The sequence below is a fragment of the Copidosoma floridanum genome, unplaced genomic scaffold (assembly GCF_036245765.1).
Source record: "Copidosoma floridanum isolate Cflo_tuat_1 unplaced genomic scaffold, Cflo_Japanese_pri ptg000006l, whole genome shotgun sequence".
Taxonomy (NCBI): domain Eukaryota; kingdom Metazoa; phylum Arthropoda; class Insecta; order Hymenoptera; family Encyrtidae; genus Copidosoma; species Copidosoma floridanum.
In genome coordinates, this window is record NW_028321883.1 from 2,665,279 (window position 1) to 2,687,538 (window position 22,260).

Here is a 22,260-nt window from a genome sequence, read left to right on the forward strand (position 1 = left end):
ATTAATTTTAATGATTATATTGATTGCCTACGCGATCAAAACATAAATATAAATCGAGAGCAAATTAATATTAGATCTCGTCTGCACAAGATTTGTACTGAAAAACAAAAAAAATACCTCTTAGCTTTCGTGATGATAAGCGATGTATTTTCCCTAATATCACTGATTCATTACCCTGGGGGCATTATAAAGTAAATCAAAAACGGCAAGATGGAGATGTAGAAGAGAAAGCTAAGGAAGATGGGGAAAACATAACAAGTCCAAGAAATGAGAGTCATGATAATATGTCACCGAGTGACCATAAAATAATAAATAGAGAATCGAGATTTACAACGGATGGAGGCGAAGAAAAAAAAATGAAGAGGACAGACGGAAAATAGCTTGTATTGGAGAGAGAATTCGAGAAGGGATCAGCATGACGACATCACGAAAAGAAATAGAGGAACCTTCACATCCAGAGCAACTGAAAAAATAAGCATATCATTCATCAAATGCAAAACAATGAGCGAAATATAATAACTTTTAGTTTTCATGATAGTGAGCAATGTAATGTTACCTCTATGATTGACTCATCATCCAGCGAGAATGATGAAATAAATAAAGAACGTAACAGAGAAGAACAAAAGGGTGACGACAATGAGCTCAAAGTAACTTGTCAAAAAGAAACGAGTGGGGCGGATTACTATAGTAGAGCTCCCTTATGTGATAGTAGAAACCTCGTATAAAAAACCGCAACAACAACGGCAGGCCAGTTTGATCAGAGTTGCCAAACAGCGACGTCAAGTCATCGATCCTTTAGTATTTGAAGCAAAGAATACCGTCCAACAACAACCTCACAAGAGAACAAGTGTGAAGCCGGACAATTTTGAAGAACTCCCGTTAAGAAAAAGGGTGAAAAACAATTTTGAGGTAAATTTAAATTTGTTTTCTTAATAACCATATTTTTTTACCCATTTTTCTTTTTTTCATAAATATTAAAATTAGTAAAAATTTAGTGTTTCTTTCTTACAGATGTCCAATCTAGCAGCTTTAAATAAAGTCGCTTCTGGAGGCTTCCTCCCGTGCAAGAAAATCACCGAGATGATAGTAAACCACAGCTACATGGTTAAAAAATTAAAGAAATTTAATACTAAATACGGAATAAAAGCAGTTGCGAAACTCAATGACGAGTTTCAAATATTTTTACCCAGTGCAGTGTCAAAACATATAGTTGATAATGAAGTGCTATATAATAATTTATTAGATTCCATACAGAAAATAAAGCTCTGTATAAATTATAATGGTTCTCATATTCAATTTTCAAGTGATTAGGTTAAATAATTTCTGTGGAAATAACAAAAAAAAATGACATGTGTTGCATTATTTTCCATAAAAAAAATTTTTTAATGAATTAGTTTCTTTACAATTCAAATATTTTTATTTACTTTATTTTTTTCATGCATTTGCCATATATCTTCTATACATCATTTTTTTTTTTTTTTTAATTATAACTGATCTTTTGAAATCCAACTATTGTGTGTACTGTCAAAACCCAACCATTTGACGAAAATTTGATTTTTTCGTCGGCGTAAAATTTTCTCAACAAGGTAAGTATTAGGATACTTGGTTTTCTGCAGTTCTTGATCGTAAAAGCCACCAGAGATTGGCTGCTGCTGATAATCCTCCAAATGGTAAGTGAATGGCTTTGTTGGTGCTACTCGGGTAACAGTAAAAATTTCTGTCGACCAATTAGGTGTATAACCTTTTTCAAAGACTTGTTTAGTATTACTCATACGTACTTTATCACCAATTTTCAATGTTGATTTTGTTCTTTTTTTCGAATATATAAATTTTTGTAAAATATTTTTTCATTAGCTACCGAAACATCTTTTGGCTCCACACCAATCGTTCGTTGTTTTCGATTATTGGAAGAAGTTATCAGCTGTTGTAAAATATTGAGCCACTTGTAATTACCTCTTACACTAAACTCTTTCCACATAGTATGCTTTAGGGTACGATTAAATCGTTCACATATAGACGCCTTAAGATTACTGTACGTAGAGTATAAGTTAATTTTGTAATTTTTCATGAGACCTTTATCACGATCGGTTTGCAAATTAGTTGGAACTCTCCCTTCCGTGAATATAGTTTTCATAGCTGCAGTCACATCTATACCAGTTTTATTTTTTATATACTTCAGCAGAGCTTTCCTCGTGTAAGATCTATCACTTGCTCTTTCGCAGACGGATACACTTTTTCATACTCGTACCTTTTCAATTGAGCCATGGTAACAGGTCACTTTTATTTATACAACACATTGACGAAGCTCTTATCGCTCCGTCTGTCACATCTCATGCAACTGAAAGAGAGACTTCCTTCTCTAAATAGGCAACCGCATAATTCAGTATGAACACTTTATAAATATGCGCACTAACAAGTAAATATTTTTACGTATCAAAACACGTACCCGCTTTTTATTTCAGCATAGGCATGTTTGAGAATGAATTCTACACCATGCTTTTGCTCTCTTATTATTGAGACGTATTGAATATCACCCTATATTGTAACTTTGTAAGCAAGTCTACTAGCTTAAAATTTTTGATAGCAAAAAGATCTGCTGGAAAAGGCTGCAGTCGTTGAGATGTTTCTAAGCAAGGAAGCAGTTGTCCCCCACGATACTCATACACCCCTTGTCGAGAGTGCAACAGTGCCAATAGAAAACCCTAGATTTGACGCATTGTTAACGTTAAGATCTCGCCAACGATTCCCATTCACGTGTGTGAAAGAAAACGTGATTGTGAAAATTTTATTGTGGAAAAATCACTATAGATTTTATCAGTTGTGGGACATTGCATTGGATCAAGTAAATCGTGTGTATCCGGAACTGATTACGGAGGGAAATTTTATATACATTAAATACATGGAGGACATATCGCTCATACTATACGGCTAAAAACAATGCGAACCCATTGCACATGATTTTATATTTTGAAAAGGACACTTATACTGTTTTACGCTGCTGTGAACTTTCAAGGTACAGCGTGGAGGACAGAAGAAGATTTATCTTCTGAAACGGTAGGTTATTCAAACACATTAATAGAATATAATCTTATTGCATGACACATCTGCTGTCATAAAATTTATCTTAGTGTATAATAAACTTAAAGTGTGGTGTAAAAAAAGGGTATTGAGTAGTAGTGCATGATAGTTTTTTTCACCACTATACATAAGACTATCTCTGACATTTTTTATTACTCTATCTCAATATAGCCTTACCTAATAAAACATTTCAAACCTTTTTCTTTTACACTAGTGGTATTAGCAACAGCCAGATTAAAAGCCAACAGTTGAAGCAACTATAACAGTGGTAGGTAGATAATCTTATATTTTGTAAGAACAAAGTTATAGCTCTCCTACTTATTTTTTTAAAAATGAATGTCATTTGTTTATTTTTTTTTCCAGCAGTGGTATCAGCAGCAACCTAAGAAAATGTATTCTATATGTTCTTATTTTTATTTATTTCTGATAGACGTCGTGCAATATTGTAATAAGATTTTGGATAGAAATTAAATTTATAAGGATGTTAACAACTACGATTTACGCAAGCATATGTCACCTCAAAAAAAAGAAAAAATTGTGTTGGAATGGATACATCGAAAAAAATTTTAAGTTCAAAGAAATTTTATTTATGTGAGGCAAGTGTGATATCTCCTCATCCAGGTAGGCAGTGCAACAACTTAAGGTTTCACCAGACATCATTGTGTAGTAAACATACGGATATGAAAAAAGAAATATGTGCTGCTTATCACGTGATGGATAAAGCTGAAGCGACGGGAGATTTCTAATACGTAGTTATAGATTAGAATAAAATACAACTTTTTGTAGAATACATTTTTACTCTGATATGCAATACAGAGATTCTTTAATGCTAAAATTAATATGAAAATAGATATAGAAATAGTAAAAATTGTTCTTGACTACAAAAGAATGAATTTGAAAATTTTACAAAGTGTTAGATGTAAAAGTTCTAAGTAATATGAAAATATACTTTTTGTATTAATCAATTTTATGTATAGTATCGTTCGAACACTTTAAACAAAAAATTGTTTTCAAATAGTCAATGGTTGAAAATTGTTTTGTAGTATGCTGTTCCTTAACATTGACTGATAAAATTAATCTTCTTGTAATTGTTATGCGCTATTAATGTGTTTTTTTGACTTTTTTATAGAATTTTTGTTTCTAAAACTTTCGACAACGACACCAGTCAAGTTCTTTTCTCCACCCAAAAAATGAATTCTAATAAGGATGCTGTTAACGGAATACCTGTAAGTAGAATAAAAAGTTGCAATATCCATGGTAATTATTTTTTAAATTATAATAAAACCATTTTTTTGAACTTCTTTTTTTATTCTACAGCAGCGTCCGAAACTGGAACATCAGGGACAAAAGCAGCAGCAGCAGCAGCAGCAGCAGCAGTGGCAGGTATATTGTTTTTTAATCAAAATTTTTAATAAAAAAATGAGGTTTCATGATTTTTTTTTTTTTTCACAACCGCAGCCTCAACAGCAACCTCAGCCACAGAAGCAGCAGCAGCCAGACGCGATGCAAATTGGAGAGAATTGGTTGGGAGAACCAATTCTAATGAAATTGAACAGAGTTGGCGATAACGGTCAACCATTTTTTTCACTCTTAGATGAGAGGAGTGATACTATTTTATGTGTATTAATAACATAATCACAAAAAAATATTGATTAGTGTTAATTTTTAATCTCCATTATCTTATCCAAGAGAGCCAGGGACAAGGCCACGTAGAGATCTGCGTATTTATTATTATCACTACTGCTTCCACTTGCAGAGTCCACTTCGTCATAACTGACTTGTACTTGTGTTACTGTAACTACCTGACTTTAAACTCTAGCGCCTCATGTACATTGTACAAGTCTTTACTGTCAATTATAAAAGCTTTTTTACTTACGTTATCTAGTGAGCAGCTGGTAAATTATATTTTAGGCAAACATCTCTTGTCAAAGACGCAAAAAATTTTTCCTCTTTCACATATTTTTATCAAGACATCGTACACACCATCAAACACGTACATTTTGATTGAAGCTCAACTCAAACGGAAGTGTCTGAGTTTATTTGAGAAATTCAATACCTTTCAAAAAACAACCAAAAAATTAATGCGCGCGCACGTACACACGCACACATATAAAACTATATTTTACAGAGATTTTTTTAATGTTAAGCAAGTGCTTGCTTAAACTTGTTATGAAAATATTACCCCTCGTATCACTCAAACTTACACACTTCCAATGTACGAAAATTATTGCGTGTATGTAGGCCTCGTATCACTCGATGCACCCGCACTTGCTAAGAAAAAAAATATTATGCTGGTACATTATTTGCCTTAGTAAGAAGCGGTGAATAATCAGTCACGGCTAATGCATGCATGCATGCATATAGATAAGAAATAATAAATCTATTCATTGGCCAAGTACTGTGCCAAAAATCAGAGGGCCAGTTTTGGGGCAGTTCAAAGAAATACGCAATCTGCTTTTGGTATTAAAACAGTATATATTCTTTCTTTAACAACTCGATAAGTACACAAGCTCTTGAGAAGAAAAAATGTGATGCTGGTATATTATACCCCCAAATTATGAGAGAAAAAGTCATCAGTTACGACTGATGGTGCACGCGTGCCCATGTATGTGTGTGCGTGTGTGTGTGTGTGCAACACATGGGATCACCCCCTTCGTTGGTCGCAGCTAAACGGGATACGCGATCCGCTTTTCCCAATGAAATTTTCTCTCCAACAACTCGATACGCCCGCTCTTGAGAAGAACAAAAAAAAACGTCGATTACGCTGAGACTTCTAAAACAACGAGCGGAAGAAGAAAATAAAATCCACTGATAAAAAATACACGTTCGTGCTTGATCATCTTCCTCTCGCTCTGTACGTTGAGCTCGTCACCTACACCTTTCGGACCCATCCTGATGACGTCGGAGCTCGATTCACGGCTGGAAAGGAAGGGAGCCGTCAGTACCATCCAACGTCACAGCATCCGGAAGAGGCCCCCTTTCCCTGACGTTACCATCCGAGTAGTCCGCACCACCCACCGCCCCTACTACCTATACCGCCCGTGCCCATCCTTCCACCGCCCGATCAGCCTCTCCCCCACCACCACCTCTCCTCTACCGCCCAATCAGCCTTTCTCCCCACCACCGCCTGTCCTCCACCGCCTCTTCTCCACCCACAGCAATAGCTAGAGCCTCTCCCCCACCACTACCTAAGGGGGGGAGCTAGGGGGTGCCAGAACCGCCATTGTTTACCTACTGATGTTTTTCATTAATAATTTTTGAATATTCCTTACACACAATAAATTATATTGTTAAGGTAACTTTCACACAACGATTAGACTCTTTTATTCAAAATAAGAAATTGAATTTACTTGACAAGTTTCACTTTCTACGCCAGATAAGGAAGTTAAAAATAATATGTATCGAATTCACAGTGTACACGGTGAAACTTGTAGCAAATATGAGCTGACTATCACTTTGTATTTGATATTTTCAAGTTTTTACTAACTGCCTTATTCTGTGTATGATCCTCACTGTATGATAGAGTGGAAAAAATAAAACAAAATCGTAAGATAAGAGCCAAAAAGATTTTATTTACATTGAATAATTATTTTCAAAGTTATACTTGTATAGGCTTGTTCTGCCCTACAGAGTCCATCAACAATTTCAGATTAGTGACCTTAAGAAAAACACAACATCATCCCACCACACCACTTGATATTATCGCACCACACACTTTCAATTTTACTCATTCTTAGAACGAAGTTTTTTTTTCAACCGATTAAAAAAAAAAATAAATAAAAAACAGTTTTCAATAAGATGTAAATCCCCGACCACTTGCATCCTGGCTAAGACCCTTACCCATTCTGCTATGAGCGTGCCCGGTGTAAAAAATTTGATTACTTTATCTTATCGTGCAGTTCATTGCTTATTTTGAATGTAAATTGTTATATACTATGTATTTATTTCTATAATTATAAATTACTAGCAGCCTCTCGTCTCGGCTTCGCCCGAGACTTACTAAATAAAACACCGTAGTGTGTTGACATGTAATGTAAAACATTTTTAGTTAGAAATTTAACACATTCTTGATACATCTCAGAACAAAAATCTTCTTATTAAAAACACATTTCTTCGGAATCCATGTAGTTTATTTGGTTAAATATTAAGGTGTAAAAATTGTAGAAAAGTCTGAAAAGTACCGTGCGTTCTTTATGCCATAAAATAATCGGTGGCCATAAGAAGCCGTTGATTTACAGTTTCTCCTGTGTAATTCACGGAAATGGCTATTTTTTAAAGCTGTTAAGATTTTAAACCCCAAAAAAATTTATATTAAAAAAAAATTTTTTTTCTCACATCTCACAACTTTATTACCAGAGCAACAAAGTCTTGGACCTTAAACCCTATATTTTTATTGCCACAAAAACACAAATACATTTTCTACTCATTAAAAAATCTGAAGTAGGATCTTTAAAGATTTTAGAGATTGCTGTGAGGGTACAATAAAAAGCTGATCTCTCACGTAATGGACTCTTTAGTTGTCGATTCTGACGCTGCTGTTTCAATCTCGATCAATTTTCTGCGTCAGTTTCTTGACGCCTAAGTAAAATTGTATTTATTAGATACACTTGAAGTTTTTCTTCCAATTCACTCTCTTGCGACTTTTGGCATGCTTAAAATTTTTGTGACCCCTAAAGGCTGTTTTCTGTCAACTTTGTTAAGTTCTAATTTATTTGTTGGCAAGGTAGTTCGACGTTTGATGGCCTTAAAAAGACCGGTGAGCTTCTTAAGTTAACTCTTTCTTGACTGCAGTTAACAGAAATTGTGACTGCCTGGATACCTCAGGGTGATCTTCTCTGGCTTGCTGTTAAAGACCCAGACTGATTAGGAGAAAAATTACAAATTCCGAAGCTTTGGGGCTAGTTGTAGTGCTCTTACCCCACGTCTCCTGGTATAACGCCGAAGACGTTGGTGTCTATAGCACCTTTTTTATTTGCAGATTTAGTTATTTTGGTGATCTTGGATGGGGAGATTGGTTAGTGATACTTGTCCAGTGGAGGCTGTCCCGTTGGCTCAAGTTTTTTTTCCTTTATAGCTGTTATAGGTTTACCCAACGCAGACCTTGGAGAGAATCAGTGATTCCTGGTTGAATGCTTAGAGTCGAGAGGGTTATATAAGGTCGTCGGTCACCGGGTTTTCCAGCCTTGCGAAGAACAACTCCGCAGGTGACGTTGTGCGTCTACTAGTGAATGGCTGACTTGGTTTAATAGTGCCCGTCTTTAGTTAATATAGTCTTTAAGTTGACGAATCGCTTCCGGAAATGGTAATAAAAATGTATTTGTTGGCAAGGTAGCTTACACTTAGGTGGATCCTAAAAAGAACCGATGAAATGGATGGTTAAGTAGGAAACGTTAATACTTATAATGGCCCTAAAAAGCTCCAGTGGTGAAACTTCCAGGCTATTCTTTATTATTATTCCTGATGATGATGAGCTGGCTACGGGTTGCTTGATTCTTACCCTGGAAGTCTCGATGTACGGAGACTGTGATGGAGGGAGGTATGCCGCTGACCCAAGAATATCTTGTCTCAAGTCGTTCCCCGGATAACCAATCGCTCATCGTTAGACGGGAACATGTGGGTAAGCGCGTTTGGGACGCGACGACCAAGAGGGTAGCCGTTGTGGATACCCGTGCCTCTTTGAGCTGTTTCCCTTGCTTATATTTGTAGCCACAAATTCTCTAACGGCACCAGGTGGGATGGTAGGACTGCCACACAACTCTGAAGAGTTGGTGCAGATTGTGCTCTGGCTAGATATGTCTCCTGGTATTGTAGCAGAGACGGCATCGGTTGCAATTAATTTTTTTTTTTTGATCGCACTTGTCGAGATTGAGAGTTAATGGACACTCAGGTCCCTTTCCCCTTAGAGAAGAGTGTCGTCCGTAACCGGGATACCCAGCTGCAAGACTATTATCAGCATTCTCTATACAGCTCGTTGAACTGCCGAAGCTCGACTACATCACAATCGAGACGCTCCGGCCTATTATAACCAAACTTATTTAATTATGTTGCAGGTAGCTTCGATTTTATGTTGACGCCACCTAGCGGATTTTACTGAACTAGAGTGAAAAGCTGGCGTATTTTTGCTAAACTTTGAGCTTATTTATTGCTATTGTTACTTAATTTTTAAGATAAAAACTATACTAAAACCATCTAGGAATTATCATGAATCAGTGTACAAAATTTCAGCAAAATCGGTTTAGTAGTTTTCGCTGTTAGCAATTACAACGGTTTTAGCGACTTTGCTTTATATATTAGTGAGAAGTACATAGATATTTCATTTAATGAAATATATTTTTTAAGAACATGTTTCGAAAGTTTCGAAATTAGTATATATTAGAAGAGCAGCTTTCATATTACATGTAATAATAAACATTTCTTTACTTATCATTAGTTTGTTACTTTTAAGATGAATAAATAATTCATTATATAATTTTTTCACATGTTTTCAAAATTTTCATAATTAAAATAAAACTTTTTTACTGTATTTACTTGAATAATAAGTTTTTATTGCGTTTTCTTCTTTTACAATTTTTCCTTTGTAATTAAGGTGATTTATTGACTTAAGTACGTTTATCACATAGTTAAAAAGAGGACAGCTTCAGCTTGAAATTCAAAGAGGTGGGAGGAGCGCGAATTTATGCAGCAACGGTGAAAATTATTTTTTTCAAATGGATGTACTTACATACACGCTTTTATGCGTAATTAACCCCTTCTTTTTTATGTTATAAAGAAAAAAGACAAATTATAGATCTATTCGAAAATGAAACAGGTTTACCTGATAGTTATCGTTCATACAAACAAAAACTAGAAGGTGTATACAGATCTTGTACATGCAATTTTAAGTGATTTTTTCATAAGGTTACGTGTTAAATTGAAAATTTTTTAAATTATACGTGTAAAAAAGGGTACAGTTAGACGATCTGCTATTTCTGACGGGTATTTCTTATTTTCTTAAAAAGTTGTTTTGAAACCATCGAAAGATTCAATGAAAGTGCACAGTTTTATACTTCGCTTATACTGGCCAGCCCCCATATTGTTTATATTGTATTGTACCATAATATATTGGTCATAACGGTTTAGTGATTTAATATTAAAATATTTATTAAAACTACACTCAACTAACGTAGGGACATTCATTCGAACGATGATTGCACCACTTTTAGACACAATATCGTTTCATAGGTGGTATACTAATGTTTATAATTGTATTATCTGTCATATAATTTCATAGAAGTATAACTTAGTACTTGGGTACCCAAGCACCCACTGACCACTAGTTTTTTTATTATTAGCTTATGTAGGTAAGCATTCTAAATTTTCTTTCAAATATACAATGACTAGCGGCCCCCCCGTCTCGGCTTCCCCCGAGACTCACCAAATGGAGCACCGTAGTGTGTTGATATGTAATTTGAAACGTTTTCAGTTAAAGAATTTGCATCTGTTTCTAACAATTCTCAGGGCAAAAATTTTCTTATTAAAAACACATTGGTTCGGAATGCATACAGTTTATTTAGTCAAGTAAATAGCTGTAAAAAGTGAAAGGAATATAATTATACTGAAAAGTACCGTACATTTCTCATGCCATGAAATAATCGTTGGCGTTGAAAGGCCGTTGATTTGCAGTTTCTCCCGTATAATCTATGAACACGGCTATTTTTAAAGCTGTAAAGGTTCAAAGCTTACAAAAAATATATAATTGAAAAAATTTTTTCTCTTATTTCACAGCTTTAAACCAGGGCAACAGAGTCCTCGAGCTTAATCTCTACTTTTTTTATCGCAACTAAAATACAAACACATATTCTACCTATTTCAAAATATGTAAGATTCAAGAGATTACTATGAGGGTTATAGTCAAAAGCTGATTTCTCACTTAATAAATTCTTCCGTCATTTTCTTGACGCCTAAAATTGTATTCATAAGATGCATTTGAAGTTTACCTTCCAATTCGATTTCTTATGACTTTTGGCATAGTTGAGACTCTTGTTAGTCCTAAAGGCTATTTTTTTTAACTTTATAAGGTTTTAATATATTTGTTGGCGAGGTAGTTCGACGTCTGATGGCCCTGAAAAAGACCGGTGAGCTTCTTAAGTTAATGCTTTCTTTACTGAAGTTTCCAGCAAACGTGATTGCCTCTATACCTCAAGGTGATCTTCTCTGGCCTGTTATTGCAGCACCACACTGATCGCAAAGAGGATCGGTCATTTCTGATTGAATGCTTAAATTCGATAATTAATATCGGGTCGTCGGTGACTAGGTTTCCCAGCCTTGTGACGAGCAACTCTGCTCGTGATGTGTGCCAGTAAATGACTGACTTGGTTCAATAGTGGCCGTATTTACATAGTCTTTTAGTCAAATCGTAGTAAAAATATATTTGTTGGCAAGATAATGTAAACTTAGCTGGCTCTTAAAAGAACCGATGAGATTGATGGTTAAGTAGGAAACGTAAATACTTATAATGGCCCTGAAGAGGGCCAGTGGTGAAACTTTCAGCTATTTTTCATTATTATTATCCTTGCTGATGGAGAGCTAGCTGCGGGTAGCTTGACTCTTATCCTTTGAGTCTCTGTGTACAGAAGGGAGGTACGCCGCTGACCAAAGAATGTCTCGTCTTCAGGTCGTTCCCCGAATAACTAACCGTTTATTGTTAGTCAGAAAAGTGGGCCTAGAGAATACCTTCTTTGTAGGTATGCCGTTGGGACAACCACTAAGACGGAGGCTGTTGTGGCTGCCCGTACTCTTAAGAGCTGTCTTCCCTGGCTCGCATTTGACGTAGAAAATTTTCTGACGACACGAGGTCGGATGGATGAACAGCCACAAAGCTCTGAAGTGCTGGAACAGATTAAGCTCTGGCTAGACACGTCTCCTGGTATTTCACCGGAGACGTTGACGTTCCGAACGCCTATTTTTTCGTGGCACTCAGTTATTTTGTCGATTCGGGGTTAAACTCGATTTATTTTGCTTGCCCATGAAACAAGAGTGTCATCGGTAGCTAAAATGCCTAGCTGCACGATGTACTACTCTGTAGCTGGTGTAGTGCCGATGATCGACTACGATAACCATAAACTCGATGGGACATCTTATAACCACTCTTCACTATCTTTAATTGCGGGTGGCTTCAATTTTACCTCGATGCCAGCTAGCGGATCCTACTGAACTGAAGCGCAAAGCTAGCTTATTTTAGCAAACTTTTGAGCTTATTAATCGCTATTCTTAGTAATTTTTCTTAAAAAAAAACTATGTGAAAACCATCTTGTAATCATCAAGAAACAGTATGCAAAATTTGAGCAAAATCGGTTCAGTAGTTTTCGGGGTTAGCGTGGTTAGCGATGACAGCGGTTTTAGCGACTTTGCTTTATATGTTAGTAAGATATAAGACTTTATGATATTTATTACAGATATAAGTATTACTATCATCAATTCATACTTAATACTAAAAATTAATCAACATTACTGTTCGTAATCATAATAAAATTTATATACATGAAAGTGTAAACGTATGCTTATATACAAACACACACAAACATATACATATATATACATATACATACAATGTTTATGTACATACAAACGCACATACACCTATATATATATATATATATGTGTGTGTGTGTTTGTGTGTGCGTGTGTGTATGTATACATGCATATGTATGTATATATAATTAACATGTATACAAACACTTACTGCGCACACGTGAGTTTGATATTTTTTTTGAATTTTTAATGTGTAAAAGTTAAAGTATCAATCAATTGTAATTCATAATTAATTCCAATTTAAATTAACAAATAAATTGGATAAATAAGTAATCACTGGTTCAATCAACAGGTAACAACATCTTTTCATAAAATATTCTTAAAATTGACGATTAACTTAATTTTTTATGAATTTTTAGGGTAGTAAATCATGAATATTTATTTTTAATGGAACACTAATGTCATTGACAATAAATTTTAATTTTTAATGGGTTACAAATGTAATTTACAATGAATTTTAATCTTTTAGTTATTAAAACATTTCATTATTAATTACATTTAATTGCTTATGGTTTATGTAAGAAATTAAATAATTTGAAAACTTTTTAAATGTTATTCAGCACTCTTGCAAACTTTTACAAACAAGTGTTATGCTTAACCCATTTTATTCATGATTAACATTACTGTGATATAAAATTTAAAATTTGTTTCAAATTTGGAAATTATCAATTTAAAAATAAGGGTCCCTAGCATGTTTAACGTCCAAGAGCTTGTTATTTATCGGTTAAAAAAATAGTCCTGTCTGGGGTTGAGGAGCTTGGAAATTATTGGTTTAGAAAGACAAGCCTGTTGGCTTGTTTGGCACGTAAGAGCTTGAGGTTAAAGAGTTAAAAAACATAGTTTTTCAGCCAGTCTAGGGTTCAGGGGCTGTGGATTTATTGATTGAGGAATCCAGGCCTTCGGCCTTTTGGGGCTTAGGAGTTTGGGATTATGCGGCACACATGCATGGTTCTCCGACGTTTTCCGGAGTGATTGGGGTTCAGGAGTTTGTGTGACAGTAGAAATTAAACGACCAACACTTAACACTTAAAACCTTAATTTTTAATGAGCATACTAGCAGTAGGTAATTGAGTACTCCAATATTAAATTCCGCTTGATAATAAGTCGTGATTACGAACCAAAATTGTAAACTTAGAATTTTAAAAATGAAGCAATTTTATTTAATAGTTATTGAGTGTGTCAGTCCAATTTTTCTTGCACAAAAACTGAAGTTTCAGTCTTTTTTTGACAGAAAAAATTATTTATCTGAAGTCTTTTGATAATTGTCATAATTTCTGACTTTAATGTACTTTATGTCCGTTTCACATTCTTATCACTTCATTGCGTGACTTTTTTAGTACAACTACTTCCCAAGACTTCGAACATTACATGCCTAAACGACGCTTTATCCTTGACTAAAAAAGCTATTTCATAAATTAATGTTATAATTAGAGTTGTCTTTTATAACTTTCATAAAAAGTTTAAGGTAAGATTCTAATCATGTTTTAAAACGTAATTGTGTACATCATATTTACAGTTTTCATTTAAAGTACTATGTGAGTTACATGTTTTTTAGAATCATAGGTGATAGATAATATTGCATTGGAAAAGTTGACGTAGGTAATAATCACATTAATAATCATCAATTACAGTAGTACTGTGTTATTTATGACAATAGTAATGACTGATTTAAATATCAGCCCGTAATTACCATAAAGGTAATTGTCAAATAAAGTGTTTGATCTTTGATTACCATAACGATAATAAACAATGGTAATTCTAATTAGTAATTATTTCAACAGTAATGAACGATTAGTTGTTCATTGAGCAATAATAAATCGATGAACTATTTAATCATTTTGCATGCCAGATGTTGATGGGTAACTTTCAGTTGATTGTAGAGTTTTTTCTTTGAGGAAGTGAAATAATTATTCGGATCATTTCCTGCAAAAAAAGACATTCTTCTAATACTAATTATGTCCTAAACTTTTTTTAATTCTTGATACCATGTAATGGCTTCAAGCAATTATATGAACCAATTTTTAGCTCTAAATAATTATGATGACATACAATCACGTCTTCTTACTTTACATCATTGTTTCTTATTTTACTATTTGTTAATTTTAACTACGTTAAACCCTTTAAACAACAAATAATGAAACTTTTTTATTTTAATAACAATAACGAAAAAAATTATTGGTTTATTCTCTCTTAAGCTGTGTGTTACATTTTGCATACAATGAATTTAAAATTTTTAACACTTTGTACGTACGTATTTAAATTTTAATATTTGTATTGATTAAATTAAATGTTCTAATTGTACACTTTTTAAAAAAGAAATGTCTTACAATAACATAATGTTGACAATAGGTACGATTCTTATTTATGTGTTAATCATATTTTTTAAGAACTTATATATCTTTTCTTTTTAGCTCTAGTAATATGGTGCAGTCATGAAATAAAGATACTGACAACACATTTATCTAAACAAATGTTTTTACCTCACGTTTCACTGAATCCTCTGGGTGAATGTTTAACAACAATACGTAGTCATTGTGAGCAGGTAATATACGCAGCATGTTATATAAAAAAAATAAATTATACGTAAAAATTTAGTTGATAGCGGTTTTTACTATACTCAACAGATGATACACCTTGGGATTGACATTCGATACCAGTTTGATATTCAATTAAGATCAACATTAGCCAAAACTTTGTCAGAAACAAAAGAAAAATACATGGATTCGGTCAAAATTCGTTCTCTAGAAGATAATTGGCGACCAAGTAATTTTGAATCTCCTCAAAATTTTTATAAATTAAAATCAGAGCTAGAAAATCTTGGAATACCTATGTTGAAAATTTTGGATATTAATAAGTATTCAATACCTTTAACTAGCAACACATTGGCATTTTCAAAATTTTATATAGGAATAGTGGAAGATTGTCTTAATATATACGTTCCTGAAATCATTATAACGGTACAAAACGTACTATTAAGCATACTACAAATTCAGTTACAACATTTACTATCTTCTCTTTCAAATTGCAGATACAAACAACAGGTAATCACAATTATAACCTTTTTTTATACAAGTATAATTATGTATGCTGCAAATAAAGTTTATTTTGAGTACGCTTAGTCGAACTATCAATACCAGCAAGATATGTGCTTATCAAATTCTTGATAATATTGTCCTTGTAATAGTACATAACATTACAAGGGATGAAGTTTGATCATATGCCCCTGGTGGTGAACTTACCTCCCTCGGCTTCACCTCGGGGGGCAAACTATCGGAGCGGACTATCGAGTGACGTTCCGTGTAATGTATACTATTTTTATTACTGCTTTGGCCGAAAATTCGTTGTTCATTATCCATTAGAAAACAATTAGCTGCAGTGGTGAGTATAGTAATAGGTTATGTTTAGGGAAAAAGTGAAGGTCCTGTATCATCCACTAACGTTTACGACCCGACCAAAGCGAAGGTTGTTCGTTAGCGGATGTTAACAGGCCTGAAAAGCCTCGGAAAAAGAAGTTGGTCATAACATCCTAATTTTATTAAAAATCCTTTTAATTTTATTAGATATTAAATGACATATTATATATTTTTTTATTTGATAAATATTTTTGCATATCAATAGCATTCAAACGTTTATACGCTAATATAACTATTTATTAGACTCCTGGGCATTAGTTGCTGCAAAATTTTATAAGATTTTCTAATAATCATTCAATCATTATTTCTATATTGAGATTGAAGTTAGAGATTTACTACGTTACATATCACCGAAAGAGGTTACATGCATTACACGATAAATTAATAGTCATACCCAAGTTGGGCGCGTGATGTTGAAGTTTTTTATAGCTCAAAAAAAATAAATCAAACGCAGCGTAGGTAAGTACTTGATACTTATTCACTTTTGCACTGCTGCTCACTCTCTTTATCTCTCCCCCTCTCTCTCTCTCTCTCTCAAACAAGGAGAAGTAGGGAGCACTGCTGCTCCCTCCCTCTATCTCTCTCTCAAGCAAGGAGATGTAGGGAGCAGAGAATTATTTCTCCCGACCCCTCTACACTATATAAATGTCGCGTAAATAGGGAAGGATCATTGGCTTGAGAAAAAATTTTTTTTAGTAGGAACGTATTAGTAAAAATTAAGTGACAAAGTAAATTCAGAAAATATAAGTGTTTCTGTAATGATTCGATTAAAAACTTAGTTAAAAAGTTGTTCAGTAAAATTTTTGTAAAAAAAACACTTATAACGTTTTTTATAATACATATTACTATTGTTACGAAGATGTTTTGGCTAAAAAATAGCTGTCTCTTGCCACAAAGCTTCCGTACGTTACCTTTCTCGTCCCTACTCACTGGACTCCTCTCTTTCACGATGTCTGCCCCAGGAGTCTGGCTTGGAAATGCCAAACTCTCTGAAAAGGAAACTAGAATGGGGACAGTAGGACGCTAGCTGGTAATAACTACAAATCATCTTATGGATATACACATACACTAGTGGGGCTCCAGTCCCCCTCTACAAAGGGTCAAGGGACAGTGGGTAGATTTGGGAGCTTCTTCTGATTGGCTCTGCCATTTTCAGAACCAACATGCACACAATCCCAATCAGCCAATTACTGGCTCGGAATCTCATGTCTGTGAGCTTCATAAGTTTGAGTGACATACTTTGATATGTATAAGTTGTGTAAGTAATATACATAGATTTACAGTTTCTTATGAGAATCCTAACATGTCAGCTCATCTGCCACACTGTCCTTTGACCCTTTGTACCCCTGGCACGATTTATGCGCCAACTCCCTATTTTTAGTATTTAAAATCGATTGGAAAAACAAAAAATTACTTTTTTTTTTTACACGATCTTTTGACGAAAAGTAACTTCTTTAATAATGTAAGTGATGGTGAAATGGAAAAGGGTGTTCTTAAATATACAAAAGAATTAAACCAAAACAAAAATTGTATTTTTTCCATTATTTCATGGTAGGTACTAAAAACAATAGAGTAAGACGCTTTTAGAAAAGGATGTCAGGGAGGGTCTTGACATACCCACCAAAATAAGTATATTATATAAAAAGATTTAAACGTAACATAATTTAAAATACCATCGAGACTTCTTACCTTGTACACTACCTTTGTTCAAAAGTGTTTAGTTATAATCAAATTTATTGTTATTTAGACAGAAACTAATAAAACAGAAGTAATACAAATTGGAGTTCTTGAACAGTAGAGATAAGGGGTGTAATCTGCAATCGCCGCCAGTAGTTACATATGTACGACGTGACAACGTTGCGTGGTTGGGGGCGCTACTGTCGATTTACTGGTGATGTGATCCGCAATCTCACCAGCAGTAAAGCAGACGACGTCGGTCTACTTGCTCTTTTTCGTGACATTTTCCGACATTCTATCGTCTGCTTTGCTTTGTTTATACACAATCAGAAAATGTCACGAAAAAGAGCTGTAGTAGACCGACGTCGTCTGCTTTACTGCTGGTGAGATTGCAGATCACATCACCAGTAAATCGACAGTAGCGCCCCCAACCACGCAACGTTGTCACTTCGTACATATGTAACTGCTGGTGGCGATTGCGGATTACACCCAAGGTGTAGCCAAGTATAAAAATAGCAGGTATATAAAAAAAATTCTAATTTTTTTATGAAGGAGGTGGGGGATTGGGCTCTCTTGACTCCATCACGAAGTAATCTCACAAAAAATTCTAAGTTAGTGTGGGGGTGTAGGGAGACTGTGGGGGTAAGTAACCATATCAATTTGTTAAAGAGACACCTGAAATCCAGAGTTGTATGTGGGGAAGGGGTTGGGGGACGAGAGTTTTACATATTTTCTGTTGGGTTTCAATCACGGGGAAATAAAGAAAAATTTTTCTCATTTCATTAGGGGTGGGAGGACCATGGGGGTCATGGGAAGCTTCAGAAAACAAGATAGTTATACCGTTTTTTTTTTTAAATATCCTAATTCTGTGTAGGTGAGTAGGGTGGGATGATGGAGGGCTATTAAATTTGTAAGAGGGGCCGTAGATGGTATTGGAGCGCGTGAGTTGGGCTTACATATTTTTTGTTTGGTTAAATTCACAGATAAGTATAGAGAATCTTTCCTTATTTTGAGGAGGGCTGTGGGGTGCTAGAAAACAGGCTAATTATAATGTTCTCTGGAAATATTTTATGTTTCTGGGTCGGGGTAGTGGAAGATTTTGGAGAGCCACTCAACTGGCAAGGGGGACGTGGAGGGCGTGGGGAGGGTCTTACACATTTTTTGTTGGGTTGAATTTGTAGATTCATGTATAGAAATTTCACTTGTTGTGTGGATGGAGGCTGTGGGGGGTGTGTAGACAAAGCCACCAAAACAACTTCAACGTATATAACATATATTCTTTTTATTTGCTGTCTTACATTCTTAAAAGTCTTATCTTTCTTACTGATAACCTATATATATATGTATATGCATCTTTATATATAATCTTGCCGAAGTAGGTATTCTCTATTTGATGCATATATGTACTGATCGTCCTCTTTGCCAAACTTTTTCTTGACTCAGTGGTATGGAGCCCATACCTTTACTATATATATGTATACAAACACATACACATACAATCTCAAACGTACCTCGTACTTATCATATTTCTACGTGTGTCTCACCAATATCTCAGAAAGCTCTTGACGACGCTATGATTAAAGCCGAAAAATGATCACAATGATCGCACACTCACACACAAGTTCCGGCGCTTCTCTCTCTTTTTCCTTATCTTCAAGTACACACACACACCCACGCACTCTCGTCCATTTTGATCATCTATAACATTTCATGCCAACATACGATCCCAGTCTACAAGTACCCCTACACTTACCTTTTTATTCTCTTCGCTGTCATGAAGTGTTACCTGGAGCTCGTTCTGATCTCGGTGATGGCTCGGCTGCACAGCTCACTTCCAGCGATGCTTGGCTCCTCTGCCCTATTCTACGTTATTTTCTTCCTTTGCGCTATTCCCTATATTACTACAAATCATCAATCTATTCTCTGCTCTATTCTAACTATCTAACCTCTCATTTTTCTTGTTCCTCTTGAAGTCTGCTCTGACTCTCTCTTGACCGACTTTTTTTACTGTCTAATGTACTACTTCCTACTGCTACGCTATGCAGTATACCTACATAGATGTGCGCGTCCCTTTCTTTGCGTCATAAACCTTTACTGATCTTAGAAACGAGAAAATTATTAAAGGTTTAAAAAAATAAGTTGTAAACGCCATGACCTGATTCTCTATTTCTTAGAGACACATGGCAAGCTTTTTCATTTCTCTTCCTCTTTTATTCACACACACATACCATCCAACCATACTTCACAGATATCCCTACTTCTTTTAGTGTCTGCTATTATTCTCTCTCCTCTTGGCTTGTAGTCCACGCTACTGGGAACACACATCAAATAATGTGCCATGAAGATGTATAAAATATACATTATAGGAGTTGGTAGCCGCTGATGACTTTCGTATGACTATAGTTATACGGTGATGCGACAATTTAAGCTACCACGTCATAGACTCTCCTCCTAAGCTAGGCATTCTTCTAAATGCGGTTTCTATGGTCCACAAATTCAGCACATGTATTGTACTGTAGTTAAAAAAAGAAATGGCACAGTGCTGACAAAAATATACTGCCTGTGATTTCTTAACATCAGCTTGACAGAGATGTTGTCAGAAAAGTACCTACACAATACCACATCGACACTTATTGTCATCACTTACAGTAAAAGTATGTCACTGACACCATTTTTCTCTTAGCTATAGTACGTCATCTATGCTGAGTTTGCAGACCGTAGAGATCTCATGTCTAAAGCAGTTTATCATTGATGACTACATTATGAAAAGGCATTTACCTGGGGTACCTTCCGTTATGGATCCTTGTCACTCTTCCAATGGACCCCTTGATTGCCTAAAATAACTTATTATTGATTCTGGCTCAGAGTTTCTTCGCAATTTTCTGTCTCTTCTCAAAACAAAAATTACCCAGCTTTTCTTCTCTGGCCTTTTCATTCCTCGTCTTCTTCTAAAAACCACTCAGTTCTTCTTCACTCTATTAAGGCCCACTATCTTTTAGTATTCTTCTCATCTGTTAACCCTACCTTTCTTTCTTTCTCTCTTCGTTTACCTTATGTATACCTTTTATCCTCATATTCTCCAAGCTAATCAATTCATCCCTCTGAATATCTTTACCCAAGACAAATAATGATAATCTATAAACCGCACCAGCCATAGTGGATGTCTGGTCGAGGTTTGTTGTTGACGCGCTAAACCAAATGGAGCGTAAATTTCAGCCATCCCCTGCGAGAATAAGGGTGACGTCTCTCTGAGCGACAACTGTGACAAGGGCATAAATCGTTTAGGGTACTACCTAATTCCTACAAAGTGCATTTCCGATTTTGTTCTAGTTGCCTTCTGACTATTTTCTCCCCTTTATGGCTTATCCATCTCTGTTCTTGATGTTCTCTTTCTCTATACTACCGATTTCATTTAATTCTCCTTCATCTGCAAAGTAACAATACAAAGCCAGCAAAATTTTTTCTAGGACATCATAAGCCCTTTTTAAATTTTAGTTACTCTTAGTTAACGATCCTATTCGTTTTGACACATGCATACTTATCACGGCTGCCCTTTTTTTCACCTCATTACTAACCTTGACCGTAAGTGACTTTGTTTTGTTATACTTGTCTATCCTTCACCCTCAAATTGACAGAAATATTTTTTAAACTATATTCTCAGAATTTGGCTCGAGAACTTTCTCATTGCAACAAACTCTCTCCACGTCGCAGTCTCTTTTTCTTTTACAATTATCTACTCGGACATAAAGTTATTTGTCTGGACCTGAATTTTCCTTGGTGTACCAAACCGACTCGTTTTTCTCCTTAACTTTCCCCTTCCACTCTCTTCCCCGTGACTGCTATATGGGATCGTCGCATTTCTACATAACCAATGTTTCTCCCTTTTTCTCTGGGTCTCTTTCTCTTTCCGGAAGTCACACCTCAAACATTTCACTCATATTTATGTTTTTCCGTGTTGATTTCTCTTTCGCTACGGCTTTGTTTAACTTTCATGCTTATTTTACACTATTCTCTCTTAACCTGTCAATACTTTTTCGAGAAAATTCAGTTGCATGTTAAACATTGTTAGTCACTTGCATTCACTTATGCTCTAACAGTATCTCTGACCGTTTATTCTTGCTCTCACTCTGTGGCTCTTGGAGAGTCTTTCTAGGTACCAAAACCAATTGGTCATCTGTTCGAAAAATTTACTTTTTCCGCTATCCGATCTTTGCTCTTCACTTTTACCTTATGTCATCGAATCTTCTAACATACTCTCAACCTCCTCTCTGTGTCTCGTCTCGATCCTATTTTTCTTCAACTTTAGCCTTGGACAGAATCCGTTGGTTGCAGAAGTTATCTCGCTTTAGTCTGGCCCCCTTCATGCCCTGTTTCGTGTTGTTGTTTTTCGTTAAAACTCACACATGAGGCAGGCCGAGAATATTACTCTAGCAATACCGCAAACCTGGTTCTTGATCGCAGACTTAGGTTTGGGATTTGTGAAGATTTTCCTCAACTGGCAGTTTTCTACCAGGTATCATTT

At 35.2% G+C, this 22,260-nt stretch overlaps 1 protein-coding gene across 2 annotated transcripts in view; it reads left to right on the top strand.

Moving 5' to 3' along the window:
* The window catches only part of Exo84 (exocyst complex component Exo84), a 276,725-nt gene that overhangs the window by 211,460 nt on the left and 43,005 nt on the right, over positions 1–22,260 (top strand). Inside the window, exons 5-6 of one of the 2 annotated variants that reach the window (XM_089598261.1) lie at positions 15,060–15,190; positions 15,273–15,689. The exons of the other annotated variant lie outside the window; for it this stretch is intronic. Of the exons in view, the coding sequence (XP_089454387.1) occupies positions 15,060–15,190; positions 15,273–15,689 (548 nt within the window). The remainder of the gene's footprint in view (positions 1–15,059; positions 15,191–15,272; positions 15,690–22,260) is intronic. 2 annotated transcript variants of the gene reach the window in all.